This window comes from Canis lupus, chromosome 1, assembly GCF_011100685.1.
Source record: "Canis lupus familiaris isolate Mischka breed German Shepherd chromosome 1, alternate assembly UU_Cfam_GSD_1.0, whole genome shotgun sequence".
In the NCBI taxonomy this organism is placed as follows: Eukaryota; Metazoa; Chordata; class Mammalia; order Carnivora; family Canidae; genus Canis; species Canis lupus.
In genome coordinates, this window is record NC_049222.1 from 24,530,921 (window position 1) to 24,548,978 (window position 18,058).

At 42.5% G+C, this 18,058-nt stretch overlaps 1 protein-coding gene across 1 annotated transcript; it reads right to left on the reverse strand.

Annotated features, from left to right (window-relative positions):
- Window positions 1-7,958: 7,958 nt before the first annotated feature.
- On the reverse strand, window positions 7,959-13,427 carry MC5R (melanocortin 5 receptor). The gene is made up of 2 exons (XM_038525579.1): window positions 13,284-13,427; window positions 7,959-11,745 (listed from the first exon to the last, which is right to left on the reverse strand). The coding sequence occupies exon 2, from the start codon at window positions 11,717-11,719 to the stop codon at window positions 10,742-10,744; it is 978 nt and encodes a 325-aa protein (XP_038381507.1). The 5' UTR covers window positions 11,720-11,745; window positions 13,284-13,427; the 3' UTR covers window positions 7,959-10,741.
- Between the last annotated feature and the right edge of the window lie 4,631 nt (window positions 13,428-18,058).

The window sequence follows — 18,058 nt, forward strand, 5'->3', positions numbered from 1 at the left end:
GAGAAAAGACAAAAAATAATGAGAAATAATAGAAGACAATTTCCCAGAGCTGAATAACAACATTTGTATGGAATGTTCCAATCTATGATTTGGACATGATGGCTAGAGCTCTAGCAGCCGTCTTGGATAATGGATTGAACTTGAGAATGACAGAAGACTTGATTCTTTATGGCACCCGAGAGCGTCAGTCTAAGCTTGAGGGCCTACCTCCAGACTTTTTTTCTGTGAAAGGGAAATAAACTTTCATTTAAGTAGGTCACTGTTGTTTGCAGGTTCTCTGTTACATACAATGAACCAAAATTCAGTTATGTACTGTCCAAGATGGTAGTCACTAGCCACATGTGATTTTTAAGTGTAAATATAAATTAAATTAGAAATTAAGATCTTCAGTCATAATAGTCACAATTTATTTATCTTTTTTATTTAAATTCAATTTAGTTAACATATACTGTATTATTAGTTTCAGGGATAAAATTTAGCGATTCATCAGTTGCACATAACATCCAGTGTTCATTACATCGAGTGTCCTCCTTATTGCCCATCACTCAATTACTCCATCCCCCCACGTCCCCTCCAACAATCCTCTGTTTCCTATAGTTAAGATTCTCTTACGGTTTGCCTCTCTCTGTTTCTGTTATATTCCTCCCTTTCCCCTATGTTCATCTGTTTTTTTTTTTTTTGTTTTAATTTTTATTTATTTATGATAGTCATAGAGAGAGAGAGAGAGAAAGAGAGGCAGAGACACAGGCAGAGGGAGAAGCAGGCTCCATGCACCAGGAGCCCGACGTGGGATTCGATTCCGGGTCTCCAGGATCGCGCCCTGGGCCCAAGGCAGGCGCCAAACCGCTGCGCCACCCAGGGATCCCTGTTCATCTGTTTTGTTTCTTATAGTCCACATACGAGTGAAATCATATGGTAGTTGCTTTTCTCTAATTGACTCATTTCACTTAGCTTCACTTAGCATAATACCCTCTAGTTTCATCCACATTGTTGCAAATGACAAGATTTCATTCTTTAGCCATTTATCTGTTGACGGACATCTGAGCTTTTCTACAGTTTGGCTACCGAGGACATTGCTGCCATAAACATTCGGGTGCAGGTGCTCCTCTTCAGATCACGACATTTGTATCTTTGGAGTAAATACCTAGTAGTGCAATTGGGTCATAGGGTGGCTCTATTTTTAACTTCTTGAGGAATCTCCATACTGTTTTCCAGAGTGGAGAGAGTTACCTTTTCTCCACATTCTCACCAACATTTGTTGTTTCCTGACTTATTAATTTTAGTCATTCTGACCAGTATGAAGTGGTATCTCATTGTGGTTTTGATTTGTATTTCCCTGATGTCAAGTGACGTGGAGCATTTTTCTCATGTGTCTGTTGTCTATTTGCATGTCTTCTTTGAAGAAATGTCTATTCATATCTTCTGTCCATATTTTGACTGGATTATTTGTTTTTTGGGTGTAGAGTTTGATAAGTTCTTTATAGATTTTCGATACTAGCCCTTTATCTGATAGGTCATTTGCAAATATCTTTTCCTCTTCCATAGGTTGCCTTTTTGTTTTGTTGATAAAAAGCAAAGGCAAAAGCTTTTTTATCTTGATGAAATCCTAATAGTTTATTTTTGCTTTTGTTTCCCTGGCCTTTGAAGATGTGTCTAGCAAGGAGTTGCTGTGGCTGAGGTCGAAGAGTTGCTGCCTGCGTTCTCTTCTAGGACTTTGATGGACTCCTGTCTCACATTAAGGTCCTTCATCCATTTTGAGTTTATTTTTGTGTCTGGTCTAAGAAAGTGGTCCAGTTTCATTCTTCTACATGTGGCGGTCTAATTTTTCCAACACCATTTGTTGAAGAGACTATCTTTTCTCCATTGGATATTCTTTCCTGCTTTGTTGAAGATTAGTTGACCACAGAGTTGAGGGTACATTTGTATGGTCTCTATTCTTTTCCATTGATCTATGTGTCTGTTGTTGTGCCAGTACCATATTGTCTTGATGATTACAACTTTGCAATACAGACTGAAGTCTGGAATTGTGATGTCTCTGGCTTTAGTTTCCATGTTCAATATCCCCCTGGCTCTTTGTGATCTTTTCTGGTTCCATACAAATTTTAGGGTTGTTTGTTCCAGCTCTGTGAAAAATGTTGATGATATTTTGATAAGGATTGGATTGAATGTGGAGATTGCTTTGGGTAGCATAGACATTTTAACAATATTTGTTCTTCCAATCCACAATCATGGAAAGTTTTTACATTTCATTGTGCCTTCCTCAATTTCTTTTGTAAGTTTTCTATTTACCTCTTCTGTTAGGTTTATTCCTAGGTATCTTATGGTTTTTAGTGGAATTGTAAATGGGACTGACTCCTTGATTTCTTGTTCTTCTGTTTCATTGTTAGCGTAGAGAAATGCAACTGACTTCTGTGCATTGATTTTAATATCCTATGACTTTCACACCAGCCACATTTTAGATGCTCAACCACTACCTATAGCTAGTGGCTGCTGTAAGGGAACAGAGGAGCTATAAACCATTTCCATCATTTTGGAAAGTTCTCTTGGACAGTGCTGCCCTAACTGATGCAAGTCCCTTTTCACAGAGATTTTCATGTCCTGGTAAAGGACATAAACTTTGCTGTCTGAATTTCCTGGCAGAATGTGTGTCATGTATGACTGTGATCAAAATTGTTCCATGAAAGACAAGGCATTTGAGATTCATGTTAAATAAAGTTTCCATGGATGTAGAGAGGGTGTTCCAAGCTTACTGAGCAGCTTTAACAAAATCTGGAAGCAGAAAGGCATAAGTCATGTTCAGAGGAGTCTCACCTTATTAAGGTGTAGGATGACTAGAAGATTGGATAATATTTTGGAGATCATTGAAGATTAAGGTGAGGATTGGGTACTTATAAGATAAACACTGCTGTTTTTGAAGGTTTCTGATGTGTATTTTCCCAAAACACCAGCAGAAGCTCAGAAGGGAAGTTAAGGCTAGAGATGAAGGATTTGGGGTTCATACGCTGAGAGACAAAAATCAAAACCACAGAAGCTGATGAGACCTCTGAGAAAGAAAATAGTATAAGATAAAAGGAAAAATTATAACTGTGGCAAACCTAACTGTGGGCAATGGGAGAGATCAGAGAGAAGGTAGTGACACTGGCACAGGGAAGTGGCCCAGAACAGGACAAGGAGTGTTAGGTAGGCTAAGGAAGGAAGCTTTAAGAAGCAGATAATAGTTTTAAATATTACAAAGGAGGCAAGAGGGCAGAGACTGAGAAAGGTGTTCGGAATTGTGAGTGGTACTTCAGCAGGGTGCTGTGAATTGACACCACACTGTCAATCCCAGTAACCTTGATAGAAAGTAAAAGTAAGCAAGGTATTTAGTGGTAAAGAAGAGGGGACAAAAATAGGGAACCAGCTTAAGAATCTATCAGATTTCTGTTGGGAAGTTTTTAAGGCTGCTTTTACATGTTCCTGCTCTCATGCCTCATTATTTCTAGTAATGTGATTGTGACCCAGAATGTGCTGATATGACTGAGGTACACTGTAGTGTAATGCAGAGAAGGGTCAAGCCTCCCTTTTTTATGCATCAACACATAATAATTGTATTATTCTCTACTTAAAATGCATTATCACTGTAAAGACAAAGTCAGTCTGTGGAAAACATGTGGTCAAGTCTTTTTTTAAGAACTTGACTTAAAAAAAAAAATAAAAAAATAAAAAAAATAAAAAAAAAAGAACTTGACTTAAAAGGTTTTAAAAGTATATTTGTTCTTCGAGTAAGGGCAATGATGAAAAAAAAAAAAACCAGAAGAAAGGAAGATTTAAAAGGAGGAATGGGGCAGACACACAGCAAATTGTGATCTTAAAAATATCAGAAAAAGAACAATAGGAGTTAGCATTCAATCTAGAGGCCAAAAACTCAACATAATCTTATTGGACACTGAAAGAAGAATCAACATAATGTAGGCAGACAGTCCAATAATCAGATATCCAATAAACTAGAATCTGAGTCCCTTTGTATAAAATTCGATAGTTAATTCGATATCAAGCAATTGATGACTTCTTTAGATGACTTCTGTTCTCTACATCCCATTGCATGCCTGTTCTAGGCCCTCAGTCCTACATTCTGCCCAATTGTAACAGCCTCCCTACCTCCCTCCCAATGTTAATGCAAAGTCGCCCTCAAACTACTTTGCCAGCACAGATTTTATTGGATCATGGTCATGTTTATTAAAAGAGAAGAAAAAAGAAAGAGAAACTTTCAATGGTCTCCCTAGTTCCTACCAGAGAAATGTAAAATAGATTCTTCTTCTTGGCTTTCAAGGCCCACATAATCCCACTTCTATAGTTCCTAGTACATATCAGTGATTTTCCACTCTTGCCCCAACATATACTCTTGAGTCTAGTCTGCTATCTTGCCACTAACAAATACTTGAGTGAAAATTAATGCTTTCTCACATCCTATGTTCCCCTTTCCTCCAACTCTGAAAGTCCAACCCTCCTTCAAGGATTTATACATACTTATGTATTAATCTCCCTTGATTTTACTAATTTTAGATCTAATATTTCCTCTCTCAAATTTCACATAGTGATTCTACATGGAGTAGGTGGAAAGAGACAAATATATTCTAATCACCTTAGGGGCTTTTCCAAACTAATCATCCCATTCCCATTCCAAAACTCTTCAGTGTACCCCACAACCACCTGTGAGTATCAGTGCTACTGATATGGGAATGCACCATACCCCTCATTCGTCACAGTTATAAATAAATTATATACTATTTTTATTCTGAGACAAATTACAATGTGTCTATGTTTTCACACACCTCCAAGCAATTCTCTGATACCAGCAAGGGGTCCTACAATTCAGCTCAATTCTGATACTAAATACCTGGACTTAACATCAGATACCACAAGGTAAGAACTCAGTTCAGTTCCTACAAGACTGCCTCCACCTCATTTCAGACACCAATGGCAAGTCCAGTTGTCACCTGTGCTTCAGACCCACTGGCTATAGATAGAAGGCTGCCACAACCCCCTCCTTTGGTTTGATTAATTTGCTAAAAAGGCTCATAGAACTCAGAAAAACATTTTACTTATGAGATTACTGGCTTATTATTAAAAAAAGAAAGAAAGAAAGAAAGAAAGAAAGAAAGAAAGAAAGAAAGAAAGAAAAGAAAGAAAGAAAAAAGAAAGAAAAGAAAAAAGAAAGAAAGTACAGAAAAAACCCCCCCCCAACCCCGCAACAGAACGACAGCACAAATCACCTCACGACCAGCCACGCCACGCCCGCATGCCCGTCCCCCCCCGCCCTCCCCTCCCCGCCCACCAACCGCCCGCCCCGCCCCGCCCAGCCCTAAGTCCCAAAGAAAGAAAGAAAGAAAAGAAAAGAAAAGAAAAAAAAGAAAACAGCCAGTTAGAAGAGGTGCATAAGACAAGGCACGGAGAAAGGGAGCTTCCATTTTCTTTTGCTCCCCACAAGCCTTCCCATGTTCACCAACTTGAAAATTCTCTAAAGCCTGTCATTTTGGATTTTTATAAAGGCTTCATTACATTGGCGTGACTGATGAGATTATTGGCCAGTGATGATTGAACTCAGTCTCCGGCACCCCTTTCACTTTCTGGAGGTCAGGGAATGGGGTGATAGTGGAGATAGGACTGAACCATTCTAACCTTCTAATCTCGTGGTTGATTCCTCTGTTGACCAGCCCCCAGCCCTAGGTAATTCTGAATCCTTTAGGGGTATTCTAAAAGTCAGCTTATTAACATAACAAAGGACACCTTTATTGCTCTCATTATTTAGGGAATTCCAAAGGTTTGAGGAATACTGTACCAGGAATAAGAATAGAGACCAAATAGCTGTTTTATTATATATTGAAATATCACACTAAGCCACACGAGTTCATTTATAATTACATAGAATGTACTTTCCTGTATATATGACTATTATAATTGGACTTAGTCTATTAGCTCCTTGAGGACAAAGACACTGAATGGCCACACTTACTGGCATTATGGCTGTGCATATGATAGATGTTGTTCACCAACGTCTCCAGCTCACTTTGATGCTAGATCATGGGACTTATTTTGACAATGGAAATGTGAGTAGAGTGGGCAGCCCACGTGGCTCAATGGTTTAGCGCCACTTTCAGCCCAGGGTGTGATCCTGGAGACCCAGGATTGAGTCCCATGCTGGGCCCCCTGCATGGAGCCTGCTTCTCCCTCTGCCTGTGTCTGTGCCCCTTTCTGTGTGTGTGTCTCTCATGAATAAATAAATAAAATATCTCTTAAAAAAAAAAAGGAAATGTGAGTAGAAATAAAAACTCACATATCTGGATTGAGCTTCCATCACCCTGAGTAACTACAATGAGACTATCTGCTAATTAGTGCTAAGCATATAACATGGTGGAAATATAGATTTTTGTTATGCTAAGTCACTGAGACTAGAGAGCTGTTTGTTTCTACAGGATAACCTGGGTTTTCAAAGTGTGGCCCTTGGACCAACAGCACTTGGGAGCTTCTTAAAAATGCAAAATCTAACTTCCTACTCAAGACTCACCAGATCTGAATCTGATTCTAATAAGCTCTCCTCATGTTTCATGGCTATTGAAGTTTGATAAGTACTGGCCTCGACTATCCTGACAAGTACAGAAATTGTTACTTAAAAGTGGCTGAATCAAACAAAGGGTTGCTGAAGGGGAGGTGGGCAGGGGGATGGGGTAACTGGAGGACGGGCAATGAGGAGGGCACTTGATGGGATGAGCACTGGGTGTTACACTATATGTTGACAAATTGAATTTAAATTTAAAGAAAAGTAAAAGAAAGAAAAAAGAAAAAATGGCTGAATCAAAACTTAAAATGGTACATAGAGAACAAGGAAGGATGGCAGTGCATGTTATGTGGTAAAGAAAAAGAAAGTCTGACTGATGGAAAATATACAGAATTATATGTTGGAAAACAGGACATCAGTAGTGTGTGTTGGTTATTGGGGGGATTGAATGAGATACTGCAAGAAAGAGATGAGCTAAGGAAAGAAGTGACTGAATGCAAATATGAATAAAAAACAGCACAACAGTGTGAATGCACTTAATGCCACTGAACTGTAGACTTAAAAATTAAAATGACATATTTCATGTTATATGTATTTATATGTATTTTACCACAGTTTTAGAAATAAATAAGATTCTTTAGTGATACATTTGGACACATCTTTAAGGAAAAGAAAAATTCAAAAAATCTGGAGTCAAGGACTTCAGTTGGACAAAATGGCTCAAGAAAAAAAGAAACTAAAAGCATGAGTCTCCCCCAAAGCCTGTTAGATTCAAAGCATACATGGATAAGAAGAAAGAAAAAGTCAAGGAGTGAAAAGGAGAAACATACAGCAAGCCTAGGAAATACGTCTAGATCTGCGCTGTCCAATATGGTAGCAGTAGCCGCAGGGTCTGTTGAGCCCTGGAAGTATAATGCGTCATCTCCTGTTTTTCCCATTCTTGAATGAGAGTGTGTGTGTGTGGTCTCCTGTTCCACCATTATTCATTGGGGGAAAGTATCATATAAATTATCCTTTTGGTTTATTGGTCTCCAGATCAAGAGGAGCCACTTCTGGGCCTGATGTAGAGACTACTTACCTTTTCAGTTATTCCCTCACTCCAAAGCTCTGATATGCACCCTACATTCCCCCAGTGAGAATTGCCGTAACAGCCATAGAAGAGTATGAGAGCCTTCATTTTAAGTGTATGGTCTATGCCCCATAAATTCACATTTAATTATATGCAGCATCTTGAATTGTGGGCAATGCTTCCCTGTATCTTGAAATATTCCCATCTTGAAAAAAATTTATGCCCCATAATCCCTTTGATGGTGGACATTATCTAATGGCCACTGGTTGTAGCCCCGTACTGAATACTAATAGGTGCTATCCCCAAGATAGTTACTTATTTACTAAAAGGCAGACTTTTGGACGATATATAATGTCAAGTTTACAATTTCACTTTATTTTCAGGAGTTAAATCATTTTGAACTGAGAAAAGGCCATCATACAGATGATAACTACAGTCAAGGAAACTTCATCACTAATGAATGTACCTTCTCATTCTGCAGCAGTTGCTGACAAATTGGCAAGAAGACCAAAAATGCTCTGAATATCACACAACAGAATGATCAGTTCAAAAGGGTGGCCTAGTCCTTCCATTTTATTAATGATTTCTTTGAACACATAAAATTTTACATCAAATACAGTCCCTACATAAGCAGAAAGAGTTCCTATATAATACCATACAATAATTACACAGGTTATTTTGTGGAGGGGACTTTGTGCTGGGATTCCAGGGATTGGCTCACTTACAGATATTTGCCATGTCATTATATACATGTATTCCTTCCAACTGAAGACACATCTGAATACTAATTATTTCTGTCTCAATATATAGACATTAAGACATTTGAGTATTTCTCTAAAGACCTTTATAGAAAAGGTAAAACCTTGTTTGAAGCCCTGAAGCACCAGAGCAGAGAGCCTAACTAGAACTGGATTCCCCGGTGGAGCCAATGTAAACCACTGGAGCTGAAGTTTGATCCTACCCAAGAATGGGAGCCCTACTGACCTCAGTTAGCACTCAGAGTGCCACCAGGCAATCTGCTATGGGCAGCAGATTAAGTACACATTTGTTTAGCACCAATAACAAACATCAGTCTGTGCTAGAAACTGCTAAAGACATCACGGACTGCAGTTTCCCATCATAACTATGCAGAGATCACTTACATGCATGAGTACAAACAAGGAGGTTCTGCTAAAATGTTGGGAAGCATTTGAAGAGCTTGCTATTCTTTTACACCTCAGTTGTCAACAACCTGCTAACTTGCCATTTTCCAAAGATTTGGATACTTTATCCACTTTCCTGCTTGTGCCAGCACTGGTAGTTTTGTTGTTGTTGTTGTTGTTTTGTTTTGTTCTGTTTTGTTTTGACTCTGAGCTGCCAAATGGGAGGATCATGTCTATAAGTTATTTGTGTGAACTCGACCCAGGAAGTGTTATTCTATATCTTGGCAAGTTGAACACCAATAAAAAATAAATGTATATATAAAAAAAAAAAGAACTATACCCAGGAAGTTCCTCTGCTCCCATAGACTTCAACAGCTCATCATTGTGTGACCCCCATGGTCTTAATTTATACTTTATATTTCCTCCACTGGGAATAGTCTAGACATGAATATCCAAAACTAAAGAGAAGATATTAACACCAAAAATAATAGGATGGAATATGAGAGCTGTAAGGACCAAGCTCTTCACTCCAGATAAGAACACTGAGACCAAGCAGTTAGAGATGTGCCCCAGGTAACAGAACTGCTCTGTGGCAAAGCAGTCCTGCTTTCTGGGCCACTGTTCCAACTACTGACCAGTGAGCACTGCCTTCTGCATCCTCCCCTTGTATTTATCCCATCTAAAACTTTTTTTTTTTTTTGAGACTTTATGTATTTGAGAGATGGAATGAGTGAAAGAGGGAGAGAGAAGGAGCGGGGGAGAGGCAAAGGGAGAATCAGATTTCCCACTGGGCAGGGAGCCCTATGACTCGGGGCTTGACTCTAGGACTCCAGGATTATGACCTGAGCTGAAGGCAGATGCTTAACTGACTGAGCCGCCCAGAGGCCCCACCATCAGCAACATTTCTTTAAAATAAGTAGTGAATCTTTACGGTGCTTCACAAGTTTTCAAGATGTTCTCACACTTTTTCATGCAGTTCTTATGACCATCCAGTGACATCAGCACAGATGTGAAAACTGAAATGAGATGGCTAAGGTGACATTGCCTGTCGGCGGCAGAGTCAAGACCTAACCTGAAATTTTCTCCCTCCCTTCTATGTCGGAGAAGACGAGATTCTATGCGTTAGATGGGCACCTGACCGCCGGCGCCCAAGCCAGGCTGCAATGTGCAAAGTATACAGTGAGGGGGTCTCAGAATCCAAAACATTCTGTCTGAGAAGGTCAAAGATAACTTGACTATGGGCATGTGCTATATGCAGGGTGGGGGGCACCTAGAGCCCCTAACATGACCCCAAAACACTGATTTGGAAACCCTGGACCGAGTGAGAATAAGACACAGAGGCTTTCACACCACATGAGGCAAGGTTTGTAACATGAAGGCTCATGTCTGGGCAGGTACGAAAACATGATTGACAGAAGTGTAATTAAGGCAATTCCATCCTTGGACAATTACGGACATGATCCGGAGAATCAAAAGTTTAGGAAAAGAGAGCTGTAGAGACGTCCCATAACAAATGAACTGCAAATCTCAAATGGAAAGAATTAGACCACTTAATTCTGCCCTGAAAAGCACGCGTGACTCACGGGAGCATCAAGCTAAATGACGGAGCTGCTCCTGGGGAAAGAAAGTAACCACGCAGCTTGTCTTTAGTTACAGTCGTGACTTCAGTGGTAGCTGTTCTTCGCGCTGAGACCTGCGTCCAGAACGCTTCTTCTTCCCTGAACGCAGACTTACTTGATGGAGGATAGACCAGACCACCAGAAATGGGTAGGACCGGGAGAAAAATCAGGAATGAGATGGGACAGTAAGAAACGGTCACACACCGTTCCCCAAATGGGTAAGCGGCACGTGCTCGTCCGACCCAACAACTTCCGCAGGGGGAAATACAGGACAACTTCGACATGGAAAAAAGATAAACAGGATGCGTGCTTCTGATTTCCAGCTTTCTGGCTCCCTCCCTGGCTGTACCAAGGTGCATAAGGAAGAACTTCTTGCTTAATACCTGCTAAGGAACCTACGGGGTATTCGGAAACCGTGGCAACAAAAGATCTCTTTGAAGGACTTCCTCATCTCCTGGCTGCGGAAGGCATATATCAGAGGGTCGATGACAGAATTACACATGATGAGTATGAGGTACATATTAAAGTAAGACATAAAGCAAGAACAGTAGAAGTTCTGGGGGCAGGAAATCATCAAGATGAGATGGAGGAAGAACGGAGCCCAGCACACGATGAAGATGCCCAGCAACATGGTCAGGGTGACGGCCCCTCTCATGCTGGCCGTCTGCCTCACAGAGCTGCAGCCACGCAGAGCTGCTATCCGCTTGACGTGAGTCCGCGCCAGGAGGAACATGTGTATGTACAGGGACACCATGAGGAAGAGCATGGTGAAGAACATGGAGATGAGGCAGACGATGACATACGTGGACTCGTAGTAGACGATGAAAACGATGCCGCAGCCTGTGCAAAAGGTCCAGATACACGTGATAATCACTCTGGAACGCCTCACGGTCATGATGTGGTGGTAGCGCAGGGCGTAGAAGATGGTGACGTACCTGTCCACCGCGATGGCCAGCAAGCTGCACATGGAAGCCACCACGGAAATGCAGATCATGGAGTCGAACACGTTGTCAATGTGACGCACAAAAGCATCTGCTATCACCACGTGCTTATTATGTATTAAGTATATGGTGATGGTCTCCCAGGTGTTAGACATGCTCACTAGCATGTCAGCTACCGCTAAGCTGCACACAAAGAAATACATGGGGGAGTGCAGGTTCTTGTTCTTCACTATGGCTCCTATGACCAGGATGTTCTCCAAGAGGCTGATGAGACCTAGAGTCAGAAACACCTCCACAGCAATGCCCATCTCTTCACACGGCGAAGACTTGTTCTTGACATTTGGTCCTGAAAAGTTGCCCTCTGTGGCATTCGAGTTGAGATCCAAGAAAAGCAAGTGAAATGAGGAATTCATTGTTCCTCTTCTTGGCAACAAATTTACTGTAAAACAGGTTTGAATTCGTGATTCAGAGAGGTTAACGGTCTACCAAAGGAGCACGACAGCATCCAAGGGCAAGCACAACCTAAGAACGAGGCTGGATGGACTCAATGCATGAGCATGAGGCTGGGGTGCCCCAATCTGCCTGGGTCCCTGGCATGTGTCCCCCCCCCCCCCACGCAGGCTTAGAACGTTCATCAGCAAATGGATAAAGAAGCTGTGGTCTCTGTATACAGCGGGATATTCCTCAGCCATTAGAAACGACAAATACCCACCATTTGCTTCGACGTGGATGGACCTGGAGGGTGTGATGCTGAGTAAAGTAAGTCCATCGGAGAAGGACACACATTATATGGTCTCATTCATTGGGGGAATATAAAAAATAGTGAAAGGGAATAAAGGGGAAAGGAGAAATAATGAGTGGGAAATATCAGAAAGGGAGACAGACCATGAGAGACTCCTAACTCTGGGAAACGAACTAGGGGTGGTGGAAGGGGAGGTGAGCGGGGGGTGGGGGTGACTGGGTGACGGGCACTGAGGGGGCACTTGATGGGATGAGCACTGGGTGTTATTCTCTATGTTGCCAAATTGAACACCAATAAAAAATAAATTTACAAAAAAAAAATTAAAAAAATTAAAAAAAAAAAAAGAATTTTCGTCAGCTTCCTCCGCCTTCCTTCCTTTGGCTCCCGGTCTTTCACATGCCTCTTACTGGAGTGACCATACATCTCAATGTGCCCAGGACACTTTCACTTTTTATGCTTATTGTCCTAGCACCCGAGTTTGCTCTCGGAAGTGCCCTGAACCCATAACCTACAAAGGCCCTTGCAGTCTGATTTTCACATTTCTGAGGCAACTGCACTGCATTTTTCTCAAGTGAGAACAGATTTCTGAAGGACTGGCAGCCTACTTTCTCTCCTAAGAGAAAAAGATGGGAGCCTCTCAGAATTTGTCCTCGTACTTCTAAAATCCACTAGGACTCGGTCCCCCTAGCTGTAAGGGAGTCTAACCAGGGTGATAATGTGAGCATGATCACAGGCAAAAAGTTACTGTCTTCAATGCATAAACCTAAGTTGCACATATGTGTTAAAATTGGAGCTCACAGAATGCTGTTTTTCCCTTAATAAATATTTTCCGGGACTTCTGCTTTTGAAACTCCACAAAGTCTGATTGACAGATAGTCTCAGAAATTTCACAGAAACAAAGGATTTAAATTTGCCAAATAGAGCAAGATACTTCGTTCCTTTGTTGCCCAATTTTTCTCCTATAATTTATCTTTAAAAATGCCTTGTTATCCAGACTCAGAGCACATTTGGGGATAGAGCTAGATTTTTTTTGTCAGCATTCTCATCATCAATAAAAAGTATTTATTAACTTGTAATCTATTTGCTATTATATCTGAGATGTCGACCAATTAAATTATTGCCTTAAACATCATATCAAGCTGTTTAAATACCCAGTTAGCTCTCTTCCACATATAAGTCAGGCATAATGCTGCATTCCTTCCAAGACAATTTTAATAGAAAATGCGGCTATTTACCAGGGCTCCGCCGCGCCTCTTCTCTCGCACAGCAGCCTTTGGGCTCCTCGCCGGGGACGCTGGCTCAGCCTGGGCACCTGGCATCCACTGGCTAAATGCCATCACCCTGGGACAGGATCCTCTGAGCCAAGTGCTAGGGCAGCCTGAGCCTCAGTCAGGACTCCCTGGCCTTTATGCCGCTCGCCGACCCGCCTCCCGGTTGCCACCCACTCTGGACCCAGTTGCTTTCTCTCTTCCCAGCCTTGGGCTGAGCTACCACCTAGTGGCTAGAGACGCGCAGCCGGCCACCGGCCTTTGGAGCTCTAAGGACGCTCGCATACAACAATGTTCTCGTGCTTCTGGAAAGTCCTTCCCCAAAAGTGCGTTCAAATGTGTTTTCTAGATGGTTGTTCTTTTTGACATTGCTTCCTTTCTCCTTCTGTTATGCACTGATGCAAACGCTGCCAGAGAGTGCGACAGCTCAGCCTCTCCTCTCCCTGTTAAATCCTCCTATCCGGAGTCAGCCCCTGGTTCCTGGGAAACACTTGGCCGTGACCCTGATACACACCCTCTTGTTGGTCCCGTTCTGTCTGCCACGTGAGCAAAAGGAGAAAATGGATTTTCCCCTGGCCAAATACCCTGGCTTTTGGCGATAGTTTCTTTCTAGACCTCTGCTACCTAAAACACTGGCGTCTGACGCCTCCTGCAAGTAACCCAGGGTATCGCCAGGCTTACTCTTTTAAAATTCTGCTAGATTTGCTTTGAAGTTTTTTTTGTCTTTGTGTGTCTTTCTCAGATTTTGCTATTTATGTTACGCTGGCCTTGTCACTTTGTCAAATAAACTGGGGGATATTGTTTCACACGGTTTTCCATAGTGGCTGTACCAATTTACATGCCCACCAGCAGTTCACGAGGGTTCCCCTTCCTCCACATCCTTGAATAAACTAACTACCTCTTATCTTCTTCGTGATAGTCATCCTAACAGGTAGCAGGTGATAGCCATCCTAACAGGTAGCAGGTGATAGCTCGTGTGGGTCTGACTTTTATCAGATCTTATTATACATCCTTGCTGTGCTGAGGCCCACATTAGAGGTTATCATGGGTCCAGCCAAGGGGACTTCGGGTCCTACTGCAGAGGCAAAGCTTACGTAGTGAAGCACTGAGAGAGCAGCCAGAATTATAGAAAGACAGATTCGGGTGTTTTTAACTCCAAGGTTTACAAAACATTTTCCTATATTAACTCACTTGATGCTCATAGCAACCCTGGCAGGCATCAATGTTATTGCCATTGTCATCATTGGGGGCTTTGAGGCTCAGAGAAGCTGGATGGATCTTCTGATATCACTTGACTAGTAAGTGGCAGGACCCAGCTGCTGCAGCCAGGTCTTCTCAGCCCCGAGCTCATGCCTGTATGCACATTCATGCCCATGTTCATGTGGGGACAATAGGCAGTGGCGTCCTAACCATGCACCATATTTCCTATGAACATTTATTGAAAGCCTACCATGTTCTGCAAGTCCAGATTCTCAGCAAATTCTCCCAACAACCCGTTTAGTCCATAACTTAGCACCAGCCTACAGATGAGGAAACCAACGCTCAGAGCAGTTGTGTTAACTGACTCCCGGGCTGATAATGAAACCAGGAACGGAATCCAGCCTGTAACCACTTCTATGCTTAGCACAGAGTCTAATGTCTTCAATCTTCGGACTCGGTCACCTGCTGTAGAGGAGGAAACTCGGGATTCCAGAGGCGGCCGGAGGAGAGCAGAGGGACGATTTGAAGCAAAGTAGGGGAGAGGTGACCAGGCAGAGGCAGGGAAGGGAAGCATGACCAGAAGCAGGAGGACGGCCCCTGGGGTCGTAGGTAGGAGCGGTGCGTGCAAGCCCTCTGAGGGCACACCACACTGAGCGGAGACAAGCTGATGGCTTTGAGGGTCAGGAGGAAAGCCAGACTGGGACTTCCCACAACCCAAGGTGCTGGGGAGGCCACCGGGCTGGACCACGCATTGCTCCGTAGCTTGTGAGGAGGCCCTGGCCTCACTCTAAGAGCAATGGGAAGCCTTACAAGGCCCTAAGCAGATCAGCGCAGTCGTGAGGCGATGAAACCAGAGGAGCTCAGGAGTGAAGGAGTCTGTAAGCCAGGGGCAATGCCTCACAATGGACAGGTCCCTGGGCCCAGTCTCCTGATCCCCCAGCACCCGGCACCCGAACCCGGCACCCGGCACCCGGCACCCGGCGAGTAAGCACGCCGATTCCACGCGACCAAATCTTGGCAGTAGCAGCAAAATCACAAAGTGGTCCTGGTGGACACACGTGCACAAGGGGGATGGCCCTGAACGGAGAGACCCTGGACAGCACAACGTTTACTCCCGCTTTCCCTCCTCGGGTACGACAGGGAGGATGTGGAGTTTGGGGCTTTTTGAATTTTTTTTTTTGTTTATTTGTTTGTTTTTACTGTTTTCAAGTTTGTTTTGAAACTTGAAACATTCAAGCACGGCCCCTCGAATGCCACCCCCAAGTGTGGGAGTCGGGACTCTGTAAACCTTCGAGGATCTAGACTTTAAACAGGATTCAATAACCATATTTTGTACTTAGTATGAAGTTAAGAATCTTAGAGAAAAAAACTGAGTAGACAAAGTCCTTTCCTTTTAGAAGCATAGAAATCCTAAACAGCAAATTGAGCTCCCTCAGCGGACTCCTTCTGTAGGATACTCTACAGCTCGCTGGAGAGGCGCGTGCAGATTCCTTCCCCTAACATTCAGGTAACCATCGGGAACTTAGCCACAGTATGGGGAGGAAGGTCTCTTTGCCAGTTTTTAAATCTTTCCTATTGTTTTTGTGGTTACCTTGCCGATTTTTATTCAAGAAATTTCTTCTACAGCGATTGTTATTTCGGGTTTTACAATAAAACTGCTTTTTTATGGCATGATGCTCTCTCTACTCAAATTTTTTTTCCTTCTCTCTGTCTCCTTTGTCCACTCAATTCCTATTCATTCTTTTAGATCTAGGCCAGTACTTCCTCCTGGGAGTCTTTTGAAGAATATCCCTACACTGGCTGTGAGTGCCAGCCGCCTTCTGCATTGTTTTATGATTATCTGTCTGACTGTAGACTTCCTGGTTGCAGGACTCCCCTTGGTGGCCCCAGACATCATTATTGGCCTGACATTTCCCTTTCCTCTTCTCAGTCATGTGAACCCAGTGTGGCCTTGATCAACCATTAGCCACAAGGATTAATTAGAAGGTGGCCCAACCCAGGAAAGCAAGCAGACCACTGAGAAGGAATTTTATTTCTACCACAAAGAGGACACTCTATCTCCACTACTAAGTATGATGTAAAGACCTATATAGTCCTAGTAGTAGTTAACTACCAACTTCCCACCCCAAGGACAATCAGCCGTAAGAAGCCGGGGGGCTCAGCGGTTTAGCGCTGCCTTCGGCCCAGGGCCTGATCCCGGGGTTCTGGGATCGAGTCCCCACTGGGCTCCCTGCATGGAGCCTGCTGCTCCCTCTGCCTGTGTCTCTGCCTCTCTCTCTCTGTGTCTCTCATGAATAAGTAAATAAAATCTTAAAAAAGAAGGAAAAAAAAGAATGAGCTTAACAGTAGGAACCAAACGAGGATTCAGCTCTTCTTCAAGCCCACCCTTTATGGACTTTCAGTTACATGAATTAATGTATTATCTTTATCATTTAAACAAGTTGCATCCAGCTTTCCTCCTCTGAACATAGAAAGGTGTGAAGAGGAGGTAAGTAATGAGAGAGAAATCAGTCAGTAGGATATAGTTATCTCTCTTTTTTTTTTAAAAAAAAAAGATTTTATTTATTTGAGAGAGAGAGTACAAGGGAGGAAGGGACAGAGGAATAGGGAGAAGCAAACTTTCTACTGAGCAGGAAGTCTGACACGAGGCTTGATCCTGGACCTCAAGACTATAAGGTCCTATCCTAGGACCTCAAGACCTAAGCTGAAGGCAGATGCTTAACTGACTGAGCCACCCAGGCACCCCTAATCAGGTTATATTTCTTTTAAGTACACACAATGTACATTTTTACTTACCCACTGTGGATATAAATAAAATAAGTATTTGATATCTGTTAATAAAAATGAAATATAATTATGTAGAATGATGCTAAGAATACCTTCCCTCAGTTTTCACAGCAGGGTGACCATTGTTATTAAGATTTTCCCTGTTGGCGTTTTCTTTTATTCACTTTATAATTTTTTAGAAACTATGTTTATTAAAAAAAAAGAAACTATGTTTATTAATTTGATAGGTTTTAGCCATGAGCTCTCTTACAATTTCTATCACAAGAAATGATGTGAATATGTGTTCACTCATATGCAGAATATAAGAAATAGTGCAAGGGACCAGGAGGGAAGGAGAGGAAACTGAATGGGGAAAAATCAGAGAGGAAGACAAACCATGAGAGACCCTTAGCTCGGGGGAACAAACTGAGGGTTACTGAAGGGGAGGTGGGTGGGGGGACAGGGGACTGAGTGACGGGCTTAAGGAGGGCATGTGATGGAATGAGCACTGGGTATTATAGCAACCAATGAATTATTGAAAACTATATCTGAAACTAATATGTTAGCAAATTGAATTTAAATTAAAAAACAAAGAGATGATGTGAGACATGGCAATGAGCTAAAAGCACTTGTGTGTCCATCCTGTGGCTTGTGCCTTCCATCTCTGTGGGAGTTCTTACTGGACAAAGATTTATGAGGATCTGATCTTTGGAGCCGTGCCGTCAGACACCACTTACTACATACTGTACTGAATGTAAATTAGTCCAACAAGAGCT